A 22,017-nucleotide genomic window follows, 5' to 3' on the forward strand; every position below is an offset into this window, starting at 1 on the left:
AAACAAACAAAAACAAACCAAAAAAAACCTCCACAAAATAAAGGGAGTCCTTAAGAGGCAAAAGCAGGTAGCAACAAAATCTGGGAACACATCACAGAGATTAAACTAAGGACTCAAAGACTCTGGACTCCTCTGGACTCAAAACCATGATCCCAAGCTCAGAGCATGTGTAAGACCTGTAAAACCTGATTTGACATAACTTTCAGATCAACTGAACCCACAGTAGGTACCATCAAAAGCAGAAACACTTTGAGTTGCATGATACTTCTGAAAAAAAAAAACAGATTGTTTGCTGTCTCACCTCATGGGGGGCTTGCCTTCATTTGTTACTTGACATTTTTGTCAAGCTTAGCCAACAGCACACCAGTTCAGACTATGCCAGCCAGTATGTTGCAAGCCATGCCTTGCGAGGCACAAGATGATTTTCTCAGCCCTGCTCATTTACTAGTTGTCCCTAGTCGTTTGTACTACCAAGAAAAAGCATCAATTAGTAACAATTAAAACCTCATATCTCATCCCAGCCACATACGGCTGAAAAAAGTTATTTGTACTGCATTTAGGAAAACAGTGTTCAGGTTTCCACTGTAAACAAGAACAAGTTCAACTTGAATATGCATTGCCTACCTGCCAAGTGGAACTCGCTATTAACGCTATTAAATTAAAGCTTGCTCAACTTATAAGAGAAAACTCATGTTTAAATTAAAATCACAGCAATCTACTGAAATATGGCTTAGAGAAACAATCTTTCAAAAGAGGGCCCTGTTCTCCAACTGGATGATCAGTAAATATAGTTATTTTGTATATACAGTTAGCTCAATCTTTGGATACACGGAAGTTATTGGTCTCAGTTTCATATGAATGAGAAAAGTGACCTGGTACAGTTATTATTTAGGATTATTATCAGTTAATATCCTATTTTTACTCCTGAATACACATTTGAGCAAGCATGGAAGGGAAAGGGGAGTAAACAAAAGTTGGAAAGCAGCTTGATTTTGGTAATTGCCTATAAACAACAGCCACTTAAGGCAAGGATTTCTAAAGGAGTTCAGTGTCCAAAGCCTGTGGTCCTATTTCAAAACCATCTAAACGTTCACAGGTTCATACTTAACTGCAGAGTGAATGTGACCACACCTCTCAAAGCGATTCAGAGATTCCTACAGAAAATAAGATGTGCTTTCTTTGTTATGCCTCAAGTAACATTAGCATTACAGCATTAGAAGAGTACATCTTGTGTCCACTGCCTCACTTAATTTAGTCATGGAGACCAGCATTTACATCAAAGGGGAAATAACCAGAACCCTGAGTGAATCAAATGGAGGAGACGTTACACTGAAGAGGTTTAAACAAGGAAAGCAAATGCATTACTAAAGGACATCATGTGTTTTCAGTGGGGAAACTGTCTGAGAGACTTGCAAAATTAAAGAGATAAGAAAGCTGTTTCAAGAATCCAACACCAGGACAATTACTTAATTTTCACAAATGCTAATTTCCACAAGAATTAATTTAAAGGTTTCCAACTGTAGTTTTCTATGTACCATAATGTAACCGCTAGTTTTAAAACTTGCACCAGGGAAAATTCACATTGGATGTTAGGAAAAATTTCTTCTCTGAAAGAGCAGTCAGGTGCAGGAAATGGGCTGCCCAGCCAGGTGGGGGAGTCACTGGAGGTGTTCAAGAAATGTTTAGATATTGTACTAAGAGTCATGATTTAGTGGGGAAATATTGGCAGTAAGTGGATGGTTGGACTGGATGATCTTGGAGGTCTTTTCCAACCTTGGTGACTCTATGATTCTAATATCTCTACCCTAATGCTCTTCAATTATTTCAATGACCACGAAGGCCCCAGGTACTGGAGTAAGATAGGAATTAGATCAGTCCTTCAGAGTGACAGACTCAACCACGTTCCAAAAAACATAAATGAAAGGAAATGCAGAAGTTTCCTGACATACAGCAAAACATGAGTGCTCTGGGCTCATCAATAATAATTTGCTCTTCTGTGGATACATATTGCACACAACCTAAAACATACTCCTACTAGCATTGCTATAATTCCTGTTGAGACTCCAGGGAGTAATTTCCTTAGAGTTAAGCACCCTTGTGGAAGTAGCAAGCATAACTTAGAGACAAGTGATGCAATTCTCATTCCTTCAGCGGGGAAGAGTTAACCTGGTAGGGACAAGACAAAAGCTTTGTACCTCTCATTGTCCCTGTCACCCTTCCCTTCCCTCCCTGCTCCTGTCCACAAGGCCTGTCCTAATATCTGCGACTTCCCCTCATTGCTGCCTTCAACTCCATCTTAATTATTCTCCATATAATAGCCCATCTCTCACGGAAATTTATAGGTCCAAAATTGGTAATAATCTTCTCCTTACAAAGGATGAATGATTCTTTAGTTCATAAACATTCCCCTGCTTGAAAATAACATGCCTTGTGTTGTCAGACATTCACTGAAGCCACATGCATGACAATACATACATGCTTTTGGACTAGAGGATTCATTAGCCAATAACATATGCTGGAATCCTCATTTACAAGTCATGCCCTATGGCATCTCCAGTACAGCATATATTCACTTTCCTTTCATCTCATCCAAACTAAAGTAACAACATCATTGCTATCAAGGAAAATACATTTTTTGTATGTTTTTCAGTTAGCTACACAGGAACTATAGTTCCAGTTTAAAGAAAGGAGTATCACAATGTTTAAAATTCTACTTTAAATTCAAATTGTGGGGTCAGCAATGGCTTTGTAGTACTGTCTGTCACTGTGAAGGGTGAAATGTAAGCCTGGCATGAACAGAGGAGGCAAGTCACATTACTGGAGCAAGACTGTGAGCTACACTGCCACTACCCAGCAAAGGCTAACAGCTGCTGATGACTTACCTGCTCTATTTCAAGTACTGTCTCCTTCCCTTAGGCATACAGGAGAACCCACCATTCATGAAGCTGCTTTATTCCTTAAGTCTTTTTAATGCATGGCTCAGTTTCTGCAAAAATACTCATTTTAAAATACATTTCAGTGTCTCCCATTTCAGCCAGGCTCTGTAAACTGCTGCAAACCACCTTGTGCCAAGGTAACATCATCCAAGTCGGGGAATGTTGAATTGAATCTCTGTTGTATTTGTCAATGTGTTGATGCACATCCTGTTCTACTACCCCAGGATGCTGTTGTGGGTTGTACAGATATCAAGTACAAGCAAAGCAAAGATTGTCTGATATATTCTTTGAGCTACAACTTGATTAAACATTATTCAGTAATTCAGGTCAGACACTTATCTGAAGGTCTCCCAAATAAGACTTGATAAAGAAGAAATAATCTATTTCCTAGGCTCTGTACTTTGCAAGGAGCTTTAGTAAGTACCTGATGCCAAATAAATAGAAATAATAACAGTTGACTTGTTGATCAAAACCAATTCATGACTCATTGTTCATGGTCAAAACCCTTGGCTGAGTGATAGATGGGAATACTTCCTACTCACTTTGAACAGTGCCAGTGATCTTGCAACCAGTTTCTTTCTGACGTCAAGAGTATATTCCCAAAAACACTTTTTGAGAGACTTCCAACCTACCTGGCAAAGGAAAATAGGCTGGCAAGCTGCTCTATACTTTGCCTAACAGGGATGCAGGCTGTGAGGTGACTCTACTTCTAACCAGGAAATCCTGGGGAAAAAAAAACAGAACAGCCTTATCTCTTTGGTGCCAGAACTATATAGAGGACAAACTGTAACACCTTCTTTCAGTGCCAGTGGAAGAGCAAGTCCTAGTTTGGGTTTTTCCTATATCAGTCATGACCTGACATCTCATTCTGCTGCCTTTCCATGGCTCTTCCGAGAAGTTAGGACTTCATTTGATTCTTCACTGAAAATATTTAGACAGAAAAATTCCATTGGATGCAAGTGCATAAATCTCTATCAGTTTCCATTCCTCTTAGACCTATAGCTGATATCTGGAAATACCACCATAGTTGGCTAGGAGTCTAGGAACTGTAAGCTGAACAAGAAAAAAAGAACAGGAACTCCAGTAATAACACATGTGAAGACATCCCAAGAACATTTTTTTTTCCAGCCTTATATAAAGACCATTAACTGTTTAATGATGATACAAAATAGAAACGATATTATTTTGCCTTTTTGTTTGTTTGTTTTACATACTTGCTGTATTTTCACATCAATGCTATCCACCTTCTGTGTTTTTCAAAAACAAAACAAAACCAACAAAAAACCTCTAAACATCATCAGTTTAGATTTTATCTCCCCAAAGCTATTTATTCCCCATCCTCTGAAATAAAGAGGGAAAGCAAAACCCTTGGCTGGCAGACTAATTCTGTGCTTTTGCCCTGGACTGCAGCTTGCAGATTCAAAGCCTGCACCCAATCTGCAAGCAGTTTGCTGGATCTGATCCCCAAAAAGCAAACACTTTTGAGTGAAGTGCAAGTTGAGACACTGTTGAATAACAAGATTAGATCAGATGCTGGGAGGAAGACTTACTCATTCTCCTTATCAGACCCTCCTAGCATGCCATTTAAATAAGTGCCTGACCTGGATTTCTTCAGCTAGTTAGCTATGCTTACCTAAGCTATGCTATATCATGACCCCCAAATTAGAATATTTTCATAAGATGATTACACTGAAAGGTCTAATGATTTTTTTAGAAACTGTTATGAAAAAGTTCTAGAACTGCCTCAAGATAAGCAAGGATTCCAGCTGGCAAAACCATCAAAGCTATAGTGAAGCATAAGTTAGAAAAGTAATACAGAGCATGAACCCTTACAGGGCTTCTCAACTGTCCTTGATTTAAATACTAGAGTTGGACAGAGAGAAATTGAAAATGCAAAACCTCTCTGGACTTCTGGGATCTGTTGTAAAGTGTCACTTCTTTCAAGAGTGGGGAAGGAGGACGAACTTTGTATTTGAGACATTAATTTCCTCAGAAAGTATAGGAGAGCTCCTGTATTCTCCACTTGAGTCAACATCATTTTCTTAAATGGCACTGCCAAATATAGCTTGCTGAAGACTCATAACACAGCTAAAATACTCTGAGCAAAGAAAGACCCAAATTGTATTGTTGTCTTCTAGAAACGGCAGGGTATTGTTTATGTACCTTTGTATCAGTTGCACAATGCTAGTCCTGTCCTGAGTAACAGACCTATGTAGTCAGTGTTTTATGGTTAAGATGGGACAGCCAATTAAAGCAACAGGAGGTTTATCACAACTTTATCAAAGCAACATTGAGATGCCATCTTTATCTGAAACCAAATATTTAATGAAAACACTGTGATTCAATTGTACCAGCTAATTTTTTTAACTAGCAACTAATGTATTGCTGTAGTAGCGCTGGTGCAGTTCAAAGTCAAGAATACAGAGTTTTGAACCACTTCTCTCATTTACCAGATTAAATATAAATAGTTAGTAACCTGATGAGAAGATCACATTTATTTCTAACAATCACCTTTGCACTCTTTCCAATTTTATCCCTTAAGCAAGTCAAACTAAACTAGAATTTTAAGATTTAGTAAGTCATGATTCAACCACTTTAAAAAAAAACAAAACAAAAAAACAACAACAGCACTCTTTCAGTCTCTTTGGTTTATGGCTACATGCTGTTTCTACCTGTAAGGAATAAGATAAGTGGTGATTCTTTGTCCATAGGGATGACATTTACCATTGTGAGCCATCCCAATAATGAGGACTGATTGGCCCATCAAGAAACAATGGGCATATGACACTCATATTTGAATTTCTCTACACTCCCCACCTCAAGCACCAAGAGACAAAACAAATGGTTGCTCTCAATCATTTTTGAGTGAGAGGAAGCCTGGATCCATCCAGCATGGGATTTAGCCCAAGATTCTTGTTCATTTCAACAAAGCTGTCTGGCCTCCCTCCTTGCACCTTTGCTGGCTTAAGTAGTCTAGCATGAACAAGCAATCAGGAAGTATACGTATCCATGTACTGTACTGTCACTGTTGTGTTAGGAGTAAGCAGAAGAACTGCAAAAACGAGTGAAGCAAGAATCTGCCTCTTCCTTTTGACCAGCAACTCATTCTTGAAAAGTCTGACTCACAGAAAAAATGCTAACTAATAAATAAAGCTTAGTCTTGTGCAGAGCCTACAGAAAAATTCTCAAACAGATCAGAATTGTAGAAGCACGAAGGAGAAAACTCGCCTGTCACTATCTGTTCAGTAAATCACTAAATCAATCACTAATAGTGCTGTTACTCTTCACATCAGTCAGATGCCAATTTCATAAGAAAGGGCCAGATCCTCACCTGAGAGGTCACATCGATAGGAACACTCTTCCTTTCTTTTTCTTTAATCTAGGAATCTGAAAGGAATTTTGAAAAAGAATTTTCCCAATGCGTGTGCATTCCTCACAAGGACTGACATCCAGGCATAGTTTTTACACTTCCAGGCTCCCTAGGGATGTAAAGACCAAAGGAGCATGTTTGTTTGCACCACTATGTACCACTGTGGTGAGGCTTTCACTCTTTACCTGATGGAAAAATCAAGTTAAATCAATCAGAATAGAACAATAACTAGATTTAAGAGAGAAGTAATATCCTTACTTGAGACAGTAGAAGATCTGACATCTATTCGCAGGGGCCCAGTGTATTTTTTCAGGCCCCTCCATAAGATCCTTTCAACTCTTTTGCGCAGTGCTTCTTTGCAATCCGTGGCAGAGAACCAGAATGTGAGCAAAGCTTCTGCCACCATGCCATCAGCATCTGGACTACAAAAACAAACAAAGCACAGTCTGGTTACTTTCAGCTCATTTTTACATTTCTTAGTTTTCATCTTAGCAACAGCAATGTAACAGAGAATTAAATACATACTTGAATGTTTTGTACTATTTTGAGAGGACTATTAAAAGAAATCCAAGAATTGTCCAGTGTATCTTAGACTAATACAAGGCATGATGTTTTCTGTGAATAAATGGCCTGACCAGTTTTATAGTCCTGGGGTCTAAAAAGCAGTCACTGACCACACATTGATGCAAGAACAGGAGGGAATGGAACTGATTTGCTTGCAATGAAAAGCTGGACATACAGTACTTCTGAAACATCAGACAATTATCAGTATCTAGAGAGACCTTTCCAGCGACCTTTATGTTCACAGAAAAAAATCTCCAACTGCCATCAAAAAGGTAGCTAAGAAAAGAAGAGAAAGTAGTCAACCTAATTTTCAGCACTGCAGCCTCACTCAAAGTCAGACTATCTGCTTGGACATTCCTGGGTGAAAACAGAGAAGTGAAAGAGAAGGTCCTCCAGTTATATCTCACTGCTTGGAACAGTTGTAATTATATGAAGAAAAAATAAAATTAGCAGAAAGTGAGTAGCTTATGCACAAATCATGTAATCAGCTTATGATAGTGGAAAAGAATATGCACCAAAACAAAACAGATAGTTCTGCTATTGCCAGTGAAGGGTAATGAAAAGGCCAGCATTATTAGCCCACCATGGTATGCTGGGTGCTTCCTAACTGAGCAGACAGCACTCAACTTGTCTCAAGGATCTTGTAACTGAGGCCTAGTAGCTAGTTAGATGTGAACTTTCCAACAGGCGTTTTTTTCCCTTAGTGCCAATTTCAGCATGACTGCTACTCTGTTTATTCTCCAGATATTATCTGATCCAAATGTGGGTGTTGCTTTGCATTTCTAAGGTGTTCCTTAACCTCTCCCCCCCCACTCCTCTTCCTGTGCTGTGCCACACTGGAATTACTGTATCAATTCTTGCAAGTACACCACACCTCTTGTAACCTTCAGGTAAATACAGCCTGCCTTGAATCATTCTCTATATAGCAAAGATCCAGAGCCAAAGACACCTATCAAGACATATTCTGTCTTCATTGGTAAACGGTGGATATTCTTACTAATGCATTGCTTCTTCTGAACCAAAAATAATGCTTTTCAAACAAGTTGACAAGAATGACTCTGATTAGGAAAGCTTGCAGTCTAAGCACTTAGAGAGGTATGAAGTTTGCAGAAAGAAATAATATATTTTATTAGGCCAAGTGATATCTGAAGAAGCAAATAAGCTTTGGTGTGCACAGGTCATGCACCCAGCATCACAAACTTCACAGCGAGCACCTCAACCTGTCCTTGGGAACAAAAAGTAGCAAAGGGTATTACTTCTCCTTGCATATTGGCCTCTCTCTTAAGCCATCTTGTCTACATTTACAACACTGTAGCCAGTATCTGAAAACATTCCCAAAGTTACATTGAAATACTCAAATAATGACTTGTGTGTTACGCTTAGCTGGGAGTTAAGCTAAGATAAAGCGGAAGCTAGGATTTCACAGACAGAAGAACTACAAGGAGAGATCAAACACTAGGTATTAGTGGCAAATAAAAAGAGAATAAAGCAAAACAAGAGAACATCATTTCACCACCATAATCCCTAATCTCTTCATCGCAAAAAGTGGCAGAGCAGAGATTCAGAGCAAGGCAAGAAGAAACAGCTCCTGCAAGGAACTGCTGAGCATATTAGAGTTTTCAAAAAAGAGCAGAACTCATGGAATTCAGAAGCAAAAAGGGAAGTGTCTGATACCACTAGGTGCGCAGAGAGGAGGAATGGAAATTGACTTTCACCACTTCCTTCAGCATAAGAATTACAGGCCATCAAATGGTCCAAAGGAGGTGGTGCTTTCACAAGAAACTCCTTATTAAAGGATGGAGGTGCAAGGAGTCCAGGATTGGACAAGTCCTCAGAAAAGACCTCTACTGAGGGTTGTCAAGCAGATAAACCACAACCACTTCAGGAAATCCCAAATGGTAAACAGCTGGAGATAGATATCATATGGAGGAGCAAAAACCTCTGAAATAGTTAACCTGTGCTGGTGCTCCTCCCTAGGCACCTGCTTATGCTCTCTCTAGGAGATCCAATAGTAGACAAGAGGGCCCTTCCTAACCAGCACAACAATATTGATTTTTACTTGACAGTATTACCAGAGTAGCAATTGTAAAAGTAAAATGACATCATAACATCTGCATTATTGTGAAAGTTTTATTTAAAATGTCCTTTTTTTTTCTTTTTTAAACTTTCAGATAGCTGAAGTTATATCTGTTTTATTAGCTAATGCTTACTGAAGATTCAAGCACAACCTAATACAGAGTTTGGACTGACTGAAATATATCTTCTGCACCAAGATCCAAATATTAAGATTATGCTTAAGATTATGCTTAGTTAGAGATTGTGCTCTGGACATACATAAGACTCCCCACACTGAATCATATCAACGGCTCTGTAGCTGTGTCTGGTGAGCATTTAGTTACATCTCATCTGTATGTGTTCTTTAGAATCTTACATACCTTACTCTGACTAAGCGTGAGCGGATGTACTTTTTTCTTAAAATGGAATTGTGAAATGTCTTGTCCATCTGTTGAAAAAAAAAATATATAAGTTAATAACAAAAAAAAACAAACCAGAAAACAACAACAATGGAATGTTTTGCTGGAAGGAGCATTCAGAAAAAAACATTCAGTTACAAAATCACAGATTGCAGAGCCACAGAAACACATCTAGCCCAACCTCTTAACACAATGACAGACTTCCCTCAGCTGTTCCCCATTTAACCTAAGGCACACTACATCATTATGCCACTAGATCACTGTTCCATTTACTCCTAGGCACAATGGGATATTTATAAGCATTCTGGAAACACACTACAGCAATCTTTCCAAATGAAGCATCCAAAATGCTGCTTACAGAAAGGATGTAGTACTGCATCAAACCTCTCTTGTAGGCATCTTTTTTGATAGAATGTTTAGTTTTGCTATAGATTTCTACAGGACCAAGGATACCAGTGATGTCAAATTCTATGCACTTCCAATCACTGTTGTGATTTACCATCAGAAAGAGGAAGTTTAGAACTTGTTTTTATAACTTCTGAGCATAAGGAATCAATCCCAAAATGACATCTTTGCTGGTATCAGCTTAACCACATCCTGCTTAAGGTTGAATGTTGTCTCAAGATTGCATGATCAGCGTGAGACAATGCAGCATGATATAACAGAGCATGAAATTCTGCCAGGAATACTTCAGGATCACTGAAGTATTGAGAAACAACAAAGTCACAACTGAGTTATGCAGTTCCTTGTACCAGGAAGACCCAGCAAATCAAATGTATACACCCTAGAATTGTCAAATGTGTTAACAAGGAAAAAAAAACAAAACAACTTAAGAATGCTTAACAAAATCATGGAAGTTTAATTTTTTGTAGGCTTGAGCCCACTCAGGCAGTTTGATTCAGAACCAAGTCTTCAGAGTTCTCAAAGTTCAGATGAAGTCTTAATACTGAAAAAAGCAAATAAATCAGAAATCTGGGGATGATTCCTCCCAGAGAACATAAGCCCCTCTTTCCAACCCTGGTTGTTCTAAGATGAAGCCAGACACTGATACATACAGAATAATTTCAATATTAAAACTGCCTATTTTTGAGTGATACTAAGTTGAGAAGGATACAGCAGACAGAAAAAAATAAAAGTACTTCATAGTCATACACTGAGTTGAAATCTTGCTGTTACTGACAGTTATCTGAAGTTACTTCAGCATTTGGAAGAACAGACAGTTACATAGAAAAAAAATACAGTGGACAGATATCAACTGCAACAAGCTACTGTATATGTAAAATGGAATTTATACTGCCAATGTGCTCATTACTCACTGCTATCACTGCCCTTCATGAGACGTATATTTAAAAATAAAGAATAAAGTATTTTGTTTCCTTCAATTCTAAAGCCTGCTTCCCCCATCCATGGCCTTTGGTTATTGGAAGTATTTGCCCTCGGACAAAATATTGATTATTTTTACTTATATTTCATGTCACAAATTTAAATGCTTCTCTGATTACTGTGTTAGCACAAAACTGTCATTAATTTTCCCCATCTTCGGATTTGCCTTAGTACTACATCACCAATAGAATAAAAGCACCAATTTTTTTAATTTATTTTTTTTCTTTTCTAGTGATCCCCACAGAGTCTTTAACATCTTCAAACCTAATCTGGTATTTTTTTTCACTTTTGTAAGTTGCTATATCTTATCAGGACAGGCATGCTTGCCAAATCTCAGTGCTGTGGCCCCTAACTCTCACTCTGCTGATGAAATGACTTCTGACAAACATGAATCTATCCCAGACATACTCCGTCCTTCAACAACGATTTTGGAAACCTGAATCATTAGCAGTTATCTTTATATTCATGTAGAACTTATATAAGAGGAAAAAAACTAGAAAGATTTGTGCCAAAAATAACTCACAAAGAAAATTGCCTACCTCATATTTCTACCATAAATCTCCTGGTAAAACCTTTCACACCCATATCCAACAATAAACATTTTTCTGCAGCGTGCTTACAGCTTTCTTTTCAGTCTGAGTAATAAGTCTGGAAGCAAAAGCAACTAGAACTTCGTTCAGTAACTAGGTGGGACCCAGGCCTAAATGGGTGAAGCATCTACAGTCATTTTAAGCATTTTGTTTTGATTGCAGCCATTCAAAGGAGATGCTGTTATATTCAGATCCCTTCATTTCACCACTGATTAAGTGCATCTTGCCTGTTTTTCTGGCCCTTGTTTAGCAGCTGGTGAATGGTGACAGCCACTGTTGCAGACAAAGTCTAATCATTCTTAAAGTGCAAAGTACTGCTTCTTTCAAGTGAACAGTATTTTTGTGACAGATTTTATTTTAGCATTTGTTCAAACAAGATGTTTGACAATTAGTTTAATGTAATGTAACCTAGTATTTTGCTAATTCAATTTCAAATCCTCTTTTTTTTTTTTCTTTTTTCCTTTTTTTAATTAAAACTTTATGCAGTAAAATTTTCTCAAACTGGACGTCATTCTTGAACTTTGGCCTCTCCATGCTACTACAGTAGTAGTAACAAAAACAAAAGAAAAGGGCAAAACATTCCCACTCTTCCACAAATCCAGCCACAGAGCAGTCTCTTCTTTATTCTGTACAGCCAGAAGTTGTTTTACACCTTGATGAACAAGATTTGTTTTTCTATTCTAACTTGAGTAACTCTATCTCATCATCCTCTTCTTCCTATGTCGCATCATGTCAGCAGGGCCAACCCTCTGAACCCAGAGAGTTTTCTGTGACGTCAGAGTCAGCAGATACACCCTGCCTCCCTGGGACCCGAAAGAAAAGCAAGCTCTGGAAGTAGGTCATGTGTGACAGCAATCAGATTGTTCACTATGAGATGAGGCTGACTTCGGCGGTGATTGTCCAGATTGTAGCTGGGTCTAGACTCTCTTCTGATACATTTGCTGAACCTACTGAATTGTGCTACTGGGACGCTCAAAGGCATTCGTTAGGTTTGGGAGCGAATCTTCTTGCTACTCTGTATTACCATTCTTCCGCGTGCTGCCAGTTTAGTTCTTCTACACCTATCTTCAGACTACATTTTCCGCTCTGTCTTGTTAGCTCTTTAGGATGTAAAAATTATTGTCAGTTATTTAACAGTTTTTCAAACTAGAATGTGCTGCCTAGTTCAGTGACTCTCTTCAGTATTTGATAGTAATGATACAATACAAATTAAACTTATCAGTCGTGTTAATTCTGTACCTAGCATCTAACTCACTAGCCAATTTGCATCCAGTGTACAGCCCAGCCTGCTGAGAGTCCAAGCAGCCATCTGACCATCAAGCAGCAGGAAGCCTGCTGGAAGCTTGCTTGGAAGCCTGACATATCTCCTACACAGGTTTCAGCTGAGTGGTTAGTGGAGAGCCCAACCAGAGATGAGAGGAAGAGAGTGCAGGAAAAAGATGGATGAAAAGGGATTACAAGAGAAGGTGAACCTGGCAGTCCTCAACCAAGATGTAGACATTATAATCCCTTTAGAAACAGAGATACCTATTACTCACAGCAGTGGCAACTCTACAGCCACATTGCTTGCCTGAGGTGAAGAAAACAGATCTGAAGGAGAGTGAGTGTACTAATCTGCAGGCCTCTGACAAACCAGAAGATCTGAAACTTTCCTATCAGAAACCACACATACAAAGACAGTTGTGTCATACTCAGCATGGCGGGCAAGAACAGTGTGATCCCATGCACCTGCAAACATCATCATAAACTCTTCAGAGTTTAAATTAGCCAGCGGCTAAAGCTAAGAAGTAAACACTGACTTTGCACTTAAATGAGCTCAGCTGAACAGTTCTGGCAACAGGTGCCAGAGAAATAACAGGGATGGAAGAAATTAAGAGAGCTAATACCTGGTATAACATCAGGATTTAAAGGATCGTACTCATCTCTAGTGTAACCAATTTAAAAAGAATGCCATGGCAGTAGTTTCATTACAGCCATGTAATAACAACAACTGGAATTAAGGTCATGTAAGTATTCCCATCTGTACTCACAGCTTTCAATTGTCCATAATTATCTTCCCAAAACTTTCACACTGCAACAGAAATTTTGTCCACTAGGAGAAGAGATTTTCCAGAAAAATCCAAATTTGGAGAGAAATCCACCTAGGCATAAGTACAGAGAAGGGCTTTTTTTTCAGCCCTTCAAAAGGTAACTTTTCCCACGAAAATTACTGTTTCCTTTGTTTTTTAAGCTGCAGTAATATGTAAGAAGTAGAAATATATAAGCAAACAGATCTTAGGATAAGATTACTTTTAGAAAATCTAGAATATCTCAATAGCCATACAGTCAAGCTACAACTGCCCAAATGATACTGATCACTCAAGTACAGTACTGAAATTGGATTCTCCCTCTTGACAACACCATGTTTTAAACAACCTCTTTCTTGACCAGTCAGATTTTGATCTCAGTGATATCAGCTCACATCTTTAATCACTTCATTGATTTAATTATCAGCAAACAATGCAGTAATTCTGGATCACGGGTCTATAATTAAGATAAGATTCTACCCTTAGTCATACACACTAACAGTAACTGCCCTTTATTTCATTTTGAATTCCTTTTTCCAGTTCACGTTCACATTCATTTTCCTTGTGCTCATTTTATACCTTTTTTCTTGCTACATACTGGATCTGAATTTGAGTTATTTTTTGGGAAGAGTGGAGAGTGTAATAATTTTGCAACCCAGTATATGCTTATTAGATCTTCTGCCTTGATTAACCAAGATGGGGGAGAGGGGACAAAACAAAAATTAGTTTGTACGTGTATAACTTAAGAAAATCACATTGCATGAAGAAGTTAAAGTATCACTGCATTAAATTTAAAGAAATATTAGGCAGTTTGTTGATAACTGTAACCACTTCATCTTGCAAATTCATGCTTCTAAGGTAGGTGGATTTCAAACTGACAAATCTTACTGGTGATGAAGACTATTCAACTGCAGCTTCCCATACTACACTGCATCAGCTCCCACTAACATCTCAAAGAACATCATATTTTTCCTTTTTTTTTTTTTTTTTCCTTTTCCTGTGAAAACAAGAACTGGAAACAAGTCAACAAAAAGAAAGCTTCTCAGTTTCAAAAGCAACATAGCGTATGCTTCTACTGGCAGTTGTCTTCTTTTGATTTCAATGGGAATTTCTAAAAGAGAAGGTTTGTTTCCTCTCTCTGCACAACAGCATTCCACCTATGTCTTTAAGACCACACCTGCAGCGCTCAGCCTCAACCTCTAATTCCAGAGCTAAACAAACAAGCTGTCAAACTATCACCTTGCCTACTGGCATGCTGCCATGTTTCCCACTTGGCAGAATTAATGAGGAAAGCTGCTTTCTGCTTTGTTTCCAACCTTGGTCACCCATAGAGGGCACCCTTATTGTATCCTGCCAGACCAAGGACAATACTTTGTTTTTGCAGGAAGCAGTTCCTTAAAATGAGCTTTTCAAACAGAAGCTGTGAAATATTCTACATTTATTTTAGGACTGCTCCTCCCAGTACTCCTTAAAGATACTTCATATGAAGAAAAAAGGATAATTTTTTTTTTCAACATACGCTATTTTGGAGAAAAAGAAAGAAAGGAGAGTATTATAAGAAAATCTCTAATATTATTCATTAGAAAGCTTCATTTTTCTGTGTTTACTAGAACAACCATACTTTTAAATAACAACAAGGAAAACTTTCAGTTGAAATTCTGACCTTTGCACCTTTTATCAGTACTAAGCAGATACTTCAATGAGCATATTCTGTGCCTAGCAATGCTTCATTTTAAATAAAGACATTGGGGTTATATTTGAAAACACTATGAAATCTCTTTTGAAACTTGTTACAAACAGCAACGTACTTATTTAATTCACTTTGGTGCTGCAGGACACTTCCTCTGAAAATCTTTGGAAAGATTTGGCTGCTGAAGCTACCATAATTTCTTATTCTGTGATCTAAACCAATCTATCTTCATTTTCCTTCTGTGTTTCAGTGGCTGAAAGGGAAAAACGTACAATTTACAAAGACAGAGGGAGTAAGCAGGGAACAGTATGAGAAGGAAATGGAGCTACACGGTACCTTTAGTGACCACTGCTTCAATTTGCTGTTAAAAAGAAAAGTCCAGTTAGGCTCCCTTGAACTTGAGCACACTCTATTTCTCAGGGCATGTTCAGCATGTTAGCCACTACAGCCTTCGCAGCCTGGTCTCTCAGAGCAAATGCAGTCTTAAGAACTGTTTCAAAAACCTGCTGGCTTAGATATCTGCTTTTATCGAGTTGACCTCTAGACCCAAGGAACACAAGGCACCGATCAAACAAACAACTTCTGGTGCACATCTGTAGAGTTTTGTATCTATATGTACCTTAACACCTATGTGGAAGGTGTGACAGAAACACCTTGTATACAGTTCCAACCAACTCTACAGATAGTTCTTGGCTCTGAAGCACCTGTTTCACCTTTCTCTGTCTTCCAGATATACTGTTTCACTCCCTAGGAAGATGTGTCTCATGTTTGACCAGTAAAAAAAAAGCCAAGTCTTGTACAAGAGGAGTCTCATATACCCACTCCCCCTGCTAGACTTCTAAGTTAGGCTCTATCTGAATTTCTCTCAGATGGAAAACATAGCCAGTATGTCTAGCTTTGGCTCTGCAGATGTGAAAGTAAGCTATTCACAACACAAATCAGGAGTACATCAAGTTTATAATTGAATATAAAGCAGACAGCTAGTCTTTTGGTTAGGAGAACTGTCTCGTTGAAGGCTAATCTAATTGCCAAATAAGGCTATTGGGCGTTAAAGCACAGAGGTGTCAAGTATTTACATGACAGTTGAGAGAGAAGGCCACACAAACTCACACATTGTAATGCGTGAAACCTCAGTGCAAGAAAGGGACCAGGTGGGTCCTTTCCTGATCATCTCTAAACACTCGAATAATTCTTTCCTGTCTCTAGGAGACCTCTTCTTGGGTTTTGAAGCAGCTTTATCGATTTGGCCTTTCAACTCTCCAGCTCAGCTCCCCATCTGTACAGCACGGACATTGGTGTCTAGGGACTGGAAAACTGAGGTGTACTTCGGTCATAATTGAAATGTGCCATAAACACAGGAAGTTCCACACCAGCATGTGAAGGAACTTCTTCACAGTAAAGGTGACAGAGCACTGGAACAGGCTGTCCAGGGAGACTGTGGATTCTCTTTCTTCGGAGATATTCAAGACCTGTCTGGATGCCTACTGTGCAGACTGCTGTAGGAAACCTGCTCCGCAGAGGGGTAGGACTCTATGATTCAACCCCTGCAATTCTGTGATTTTGTGCCAGAACAGCTGAGAATCTGCACTGTGCCACTGAGGATGCAAAGGACTAGTCAGCTCCAACCCCTCTGCCCAGATCCAGACAATAAGTTTTATGTTGGTTTTAGACGGTGGTGGCAAGAGGGAGAGCCCAGGTACCTTGTGGAGGGTGAGATGGTAGGGAAGCCCATGTCAGTCCACTCTGTGGCTTGAGGTACTCACGGAGGGAAAATAAACACCTTGCCCAGCAATCCAATTAGTCAAGGAGGGAGCCATGCTACACTCCTACCTAAAGAGCATCTAGCCACCCAGCCCACAGCCTGGCTTACAAAAGAGCAGGAGAGAATATGGGACACTGGTCAGGACAGATCTCCAAAAGCAGGGGAGAGTACAGTACCTAATGCAAGAGTCAGACATATGGATTAGGGGAGGGAGAAGCAGCCTGACAGAAAGGTTGGCCAGAAAAGTAGGCAAGCAGGGGGATACTAAGTTCCAGGAAAGGAAAAAGGTGGTGTAGACTGTACTCAAAGAGGGGAAAGTCTATCTGAAAGACAAATAGACATCCCTCTTTCTCCTACAGTATCTAGGAAAAAAAATCAGAAAGTTATTGTTGTGATGAGAAGTGCAGATAGGTACATTTGCAAGTCATTGGTGAGCAGAGTAAAGGCTGGTATTTACTCTGTTGAGCAACCAGCCATGTATTGAAGGGGACACAAGCCATAGTTGCTTAGTATCCATTAGTCTCTCACAGTTAAACATTTGCCTGCCTTTGTCTGAAGCAATTGTCTTTAAGAAGGTCTTAATGAAGTGCTCATTTCCAGTTCTCTTCAACACACAACTCCTTCCATTAGTGTCAAAGCTTTCCACAATGGGCAAAGACAAGGGACCTCCATCTTTCTCCCTGCACACAAGGCAATTGGCACTGCTGTCCAAAATCATCCCAGTCACTTGGATCCATATAGAGCTGGCTGTCTCAGCTCTAGCTGCAATTTGGGGTGCCAGGGGATCCTTAATTAAAGAAGCAAAGTTTAGAGCAGGGCTTTGGATATCTCCCTTGGGATGCTGTTTCTAATAGGGTGGTTAGGGCCTCCATGGAACACTTGGGAAATCTAAAAGAGAATGAATAGATTTTGTAGGAGAAGAAAAAAAAAAAAGCTGGTACAGGAACTAGAGAAAACCAGAAGGTACAACAGTGTAGGAAAACAGTGGCATCTAATATGTGCACAGATCATTCAAGCAATAAACAGTGGCTGCAAATGTGCCCTTCGTATTCAGTTCAAGAGCAAAGGGTCTGGCACATTTTAGCATTTTAGGCTAGGAAGGGAAGAATGACTGGTCTAGCCAGAAAAACAAGGAGATTGGCAGACTGGAACATCTCTTTCCACAGCGGCATTCAGTCAGGTTTGCTCTTGAAAGAGAGCACAAAGGGAACCCATACGGCCACTCAAATGAAGCCAAGCAAGAATCAGACAGCTTTCATCATCTGTTCCTCAGTCCCCCCTGCTCCACCCCACAATCCATTTTCCAGACTTTCCAGTCAGCCCTGAGATGTTGACTGGTACACTGGCTTCATCAGCTCTCTGGCATGATCTCCCTGCACTCCCTCCCGCCTTCAATGAGATAAGAGAGTTGGGAATGTCACACAATGGGTGTTACTATTCAGCTGTGGAAATCAAAGCAAACATTAGGATGTTTTCTGCAGGTATCAAGGAAGGCATGGGATGACCTATCAATGGGATGAAAAACCTTTTTCATGGAGAAACTTCAACACTTGGAAGAATTCCTTTCAGGGTTATTCTGGGAACAAAGGAGGCTTCATAAGGGAGGGATCAGAGAAGGGAACACTAGCAGGGAGTTGCACTAACTCAGATAATTTGAATGCTTTTGATTATCAGAGATGATTCACTTCTGTTCACTCTGCACACGAAGTATTGTGAAAGATGCTACATTTATCTGCATTGACTCATTATTTCACAACATGAGCTTAAAGTATCATTCCTACTGACGATGACTGGAAGGCTTGGGCATCTAAAACTCTGAACTTAGTTAGGGTAGGACTACAGAGGGGTTTGGTAAATCCAAACTCATCTATCTACACTTCTATTAGAAAGATGGTGTGAAAACAATGATGATGAAAACATACATGTTCTAAGGCAGCTGTCTGCTAAGAAATCAAGAAAATTCCTGTCTCTAGGAAGATTGCTTTGATTTTTATCACCACTGAGTTTTCATTTGACAGAAACAGACTCATGGAGACCATACTGTTATTGATTAGTGTGTGGAGTCACTAAAAAAAAAAAAACAACACAACAAACCTTATGACAATTCTCAGTCTCATCAAGCTAAGAACTCATTAACTTTGACAGAGCTAAGTAAAAATTAAAGCCCGAATTACAGTTAACTTGTTAAAAAAAAAAAAGTCACAGGAATTAACAAAAGGCAACTGTCTCCTGTATGATAGTTACAATATTACTCATCTGGTAGAATTAATGTACTCTGAAATCATGTTTCTCACTGCTCAACCAGCACTGGTTTTTATCGTCACTATGGGCACACAGAGGAAACAGTTTCTAAAGCACTGACCTTCTTTCAAGTACTTGAATTAATAGCCAGGTTCAGTGGACATTCTGACTGTACTGGACACTGTCTGAAAGAACTTCTTAGCTAAAATTGGTGATTCTTTGCTGAAGGAGTCACATTAAAAAAAAAAGGGAAAAAAAGGTGACAATGATGCAGGAGAAAGGGATTCAACTTTACTCAAGTGTTGTTCCTCAAAGACTTCTCCAGCCCCTTCCTTCCTCCTAACTTAGCAATGCACAATATCTCCTTGCTCAGGGAGAACATTCCCTCTCCATGGTCCTATCAGGTTAAAAGCCTGCAATTATTAGGTAATAGCTGTCAAGTAGTAGCATAAACGCAGCTTATGTAAGACTATGCATACAGACACGCACCAGAAGCAGATCTTGTGAAATACGGTACAGTAACTGGTAGTAAAAGGGGGCAGAAAGGAAATAAGTACAAAAAAAGAGGACAACTTGACAAAGACCTCCAAGACTCTCAGCTATAGAGCTAGGAAGCGATGCTAGCACTGTCAAATCCTACTTCTCCAACACAACATTCACAGTGTGTTGTGAATAAATTATGTCCCTACATTAAATGATAGTGGGGAGCAAAAGAGTGTCTTATTAACTGAATATCTGTGCAAGGTTGCTAAACAGGGGGTAAGAGATATGTATCAGACTCTAATGAATGAAATACAAAAAGATACAAGCACAATCACATGTTTATTGCTGTAAAGAGCTAAACTCTGTAATTATCATCTGTAGGGAAGTGTCTCAAAGAGAAAACAAGAAAGGAAATTGCAATCTATTTATTTCCATATGAGCACCCTCTGTTATTTGTAGGAAGATTTCCCAACAAAACATACCAAAGAAGCAGGAAAAAGGCTTGCATATTGTTTTCTCAACACCAGTAGCAGTCTGACAGATAAAGTTCTCCACCCCCAATTAAGGAGAGGGTGTAAAAGCATGCTTCCCTTCAAGACAGTGGGGCAGTAGAAAAGCCAGAAAGTGGTGCCAGGTATAAGAGGAGGGAGAAGGGAATGATTTGGTGTCTGGTGAACTCTGTCATGAGTGGTTGGACTCTTGCATGCCTGGTGCTGTACATATATTTGTAAGGGCATACAGAAGTCAGGCTCAAGGTAGGGAAAGAGAAGGCACAGACAAATTATCATTGATGTAAGAGGACACTGAGAATATTATCAATACCTACCTCACCACTGCAGTGACAAAGAGACATGAAGTGCTAAAACAAGTTTTTGGGGGACTGTTTAGTGTGCCTAGTATGACCACAAATTTAATGCTACTTATTGCTCACGTCTGCTACCCAGGGTTTTAGGACATACTGAAGACTTGTGGTCTAAATGATGGCTGTCCACATTAAAGGCTTTTCTATCATCACACAGTCCTTAATAAAGGAAAGGCTTGACAGTACCAACTTACCAGTCTCTCAACCCTCTCGCTCAGGTCTCTAAACCTTCCTGAGGTCTGTCTGGACAATTCATTACTGTACTGGATGTTGGTGATTTTTATGTTGCCACTGTAATAGAAGAGCTTCTGATCTGTAGAGAGAAGAGGAACAGGCAATACTCACAATGCATCAAGAGCCATGAACTTAGAAGAAGGTCTGGAGGTGACTAAGTAGATGTCTGGGGAGTGGATAATCTTTCACTTGTACTCAATCCATTCAAATAAAACTTCTAAAAGCTAGGAACCCAGGAACAAGAACTCAGTTCTGCTGGGCAGAGCAGTGACAAAAAAGAAAAAACTGTTTCTCCAGCAGTTACTTTTGTGGCCATCGAGCAGCTTGTTGGGCTCAATGCACATAAGATCTCAAGTAGCATCCTGCTGGTGAGCTACATTCCTTCCTGGCCAGCATGTCCACACAACACTGGGATGCAGTTGCTGGAGATTAGAGCAGGAGAATGGGAAAACAACACAGGTAGAATTGAGTGGAAGGTTCAGCTGTCACTTGCTTAACAAAGGCTAGAAGGCTCCTATGTTGATCTCATCCAGAAGTAGATCAAGAGGAAGATGTAAAAGGAGTGAAAGCAAGTGAAAGGCAACAGAAACCACAGCCCTAAGCATCTTGCATAGCAGGAAATACTCCTGAGAAGAGATCTGCAAAGATGCTAAATGAGGATGGAAAGAGTTCCAGAGAATCCAGTGGACTGATGAAAAACAAAATCTCAGCATTATGTGCCACAAGCACAAAGGAGATGCACTAAAGGCAGGAATACAACAGTGGTAAGTTCAGTAAAACTTACCATACGCCAGAAAATAAACTAGGAGACCAATGGTGATGGCTGCTGCCAGTGCTGTTCCAATAACAATTAGAGCAATTTTCCACGGTTCGAGATGTCTTACTTTGATGGCTGGTTGATGTATTCTGAAAAAAGAAAAAAAAAAGAAAAGAAAAAAAGAAAAAAAAAGAAAAAAAAAAAGAAGATGCTAAAGTTTTCTCCCTTAACATCAGTTGATACTTCCCAGCAGTATTTAACATCTTTAAAAATGAAACCATGACTCAAGACTAGATTCTGAGATTTGCCAGTCTCAGAATCCTGGCGTAGACTTTGATTTTTACTTTTCTTTTTCTTTGTTTTTTTTCGGGCTCACTTACATATGAGTCCCAGTAAGAGTTTTCTTATGTGATCTCTGACTGGAAATTTCTAAGAATAAACTGCCATGTTCATTTTTCAGCTAAGCGAATGCTCGTAGAGCAATGTAAGCAGACTTTCAGTAAGTTAAACAAGCCAGTTATTACAGCACCTTTGCTCCCAGAAGTCCTTTGTGCAACAAAGTCAATAAAAAGCATCCCATTATTTGTATAGTACATATATATATA

At 39.3% G+C, this 22,017-nt stretch overlaps 1 protein-coding gene across 2 annotated transcripts in view; it reads right to left on the bottom strand.

Moving 5' to 3' along the window:
• Positions 1-22,017, bottom strand: part of LOC100549159 (transmembrane protease serine 11E-like) — a 40,036-nt gene that overhangs the window by 11,180 nt on the left and 6,839 nt on the right. For both annotated transcript variants that reach the window (XR_004159577.1, XM_031553076.1), the window contains exons 2-5: positions 21,440-21,561; positions 20,616-20,734; positions 9,306-9,373; positions 6,565-6,728 (exon numbers count right to left, since the gene is read on the bottom strand). Coding sequence is in view for 1 of the 2 variants with exons in the window: in XM_031553076.1 (XP_031408936.1) it covers positions 6,565-6,728; positions 9,306-9,373; positions 20,616-20,734; positions 21,440-21,561 (473 nt within the window). In the remaining variant the exon portion in view is untranslated. The remainder of the gene's footprint in view (positions 1-6,564; positions 6,729-9,305; positions 9,374-20,615; positions 20,735-21,439; positions 21,562-22,017) is intronic.

This window comes from Meleagris gallopavo, chromosome 4 (genome assembly GCF_000146605.3).
Source record: "Meleagris gallopavo isolate NT-WF06-2002-E0010 breed Aviagen turkey brand Nicholas breeding stock chromosome 4, Turkey_5.1, whole genome shotgun sequence".
In the NCBI taxonomy this organism is placed as follows: domain Eukaryota; kingdom Metazoa; phylum Chordata; class Aves; order Galliformes; family Phasianidae; genus Meleagris; species Meleagris gallopavo.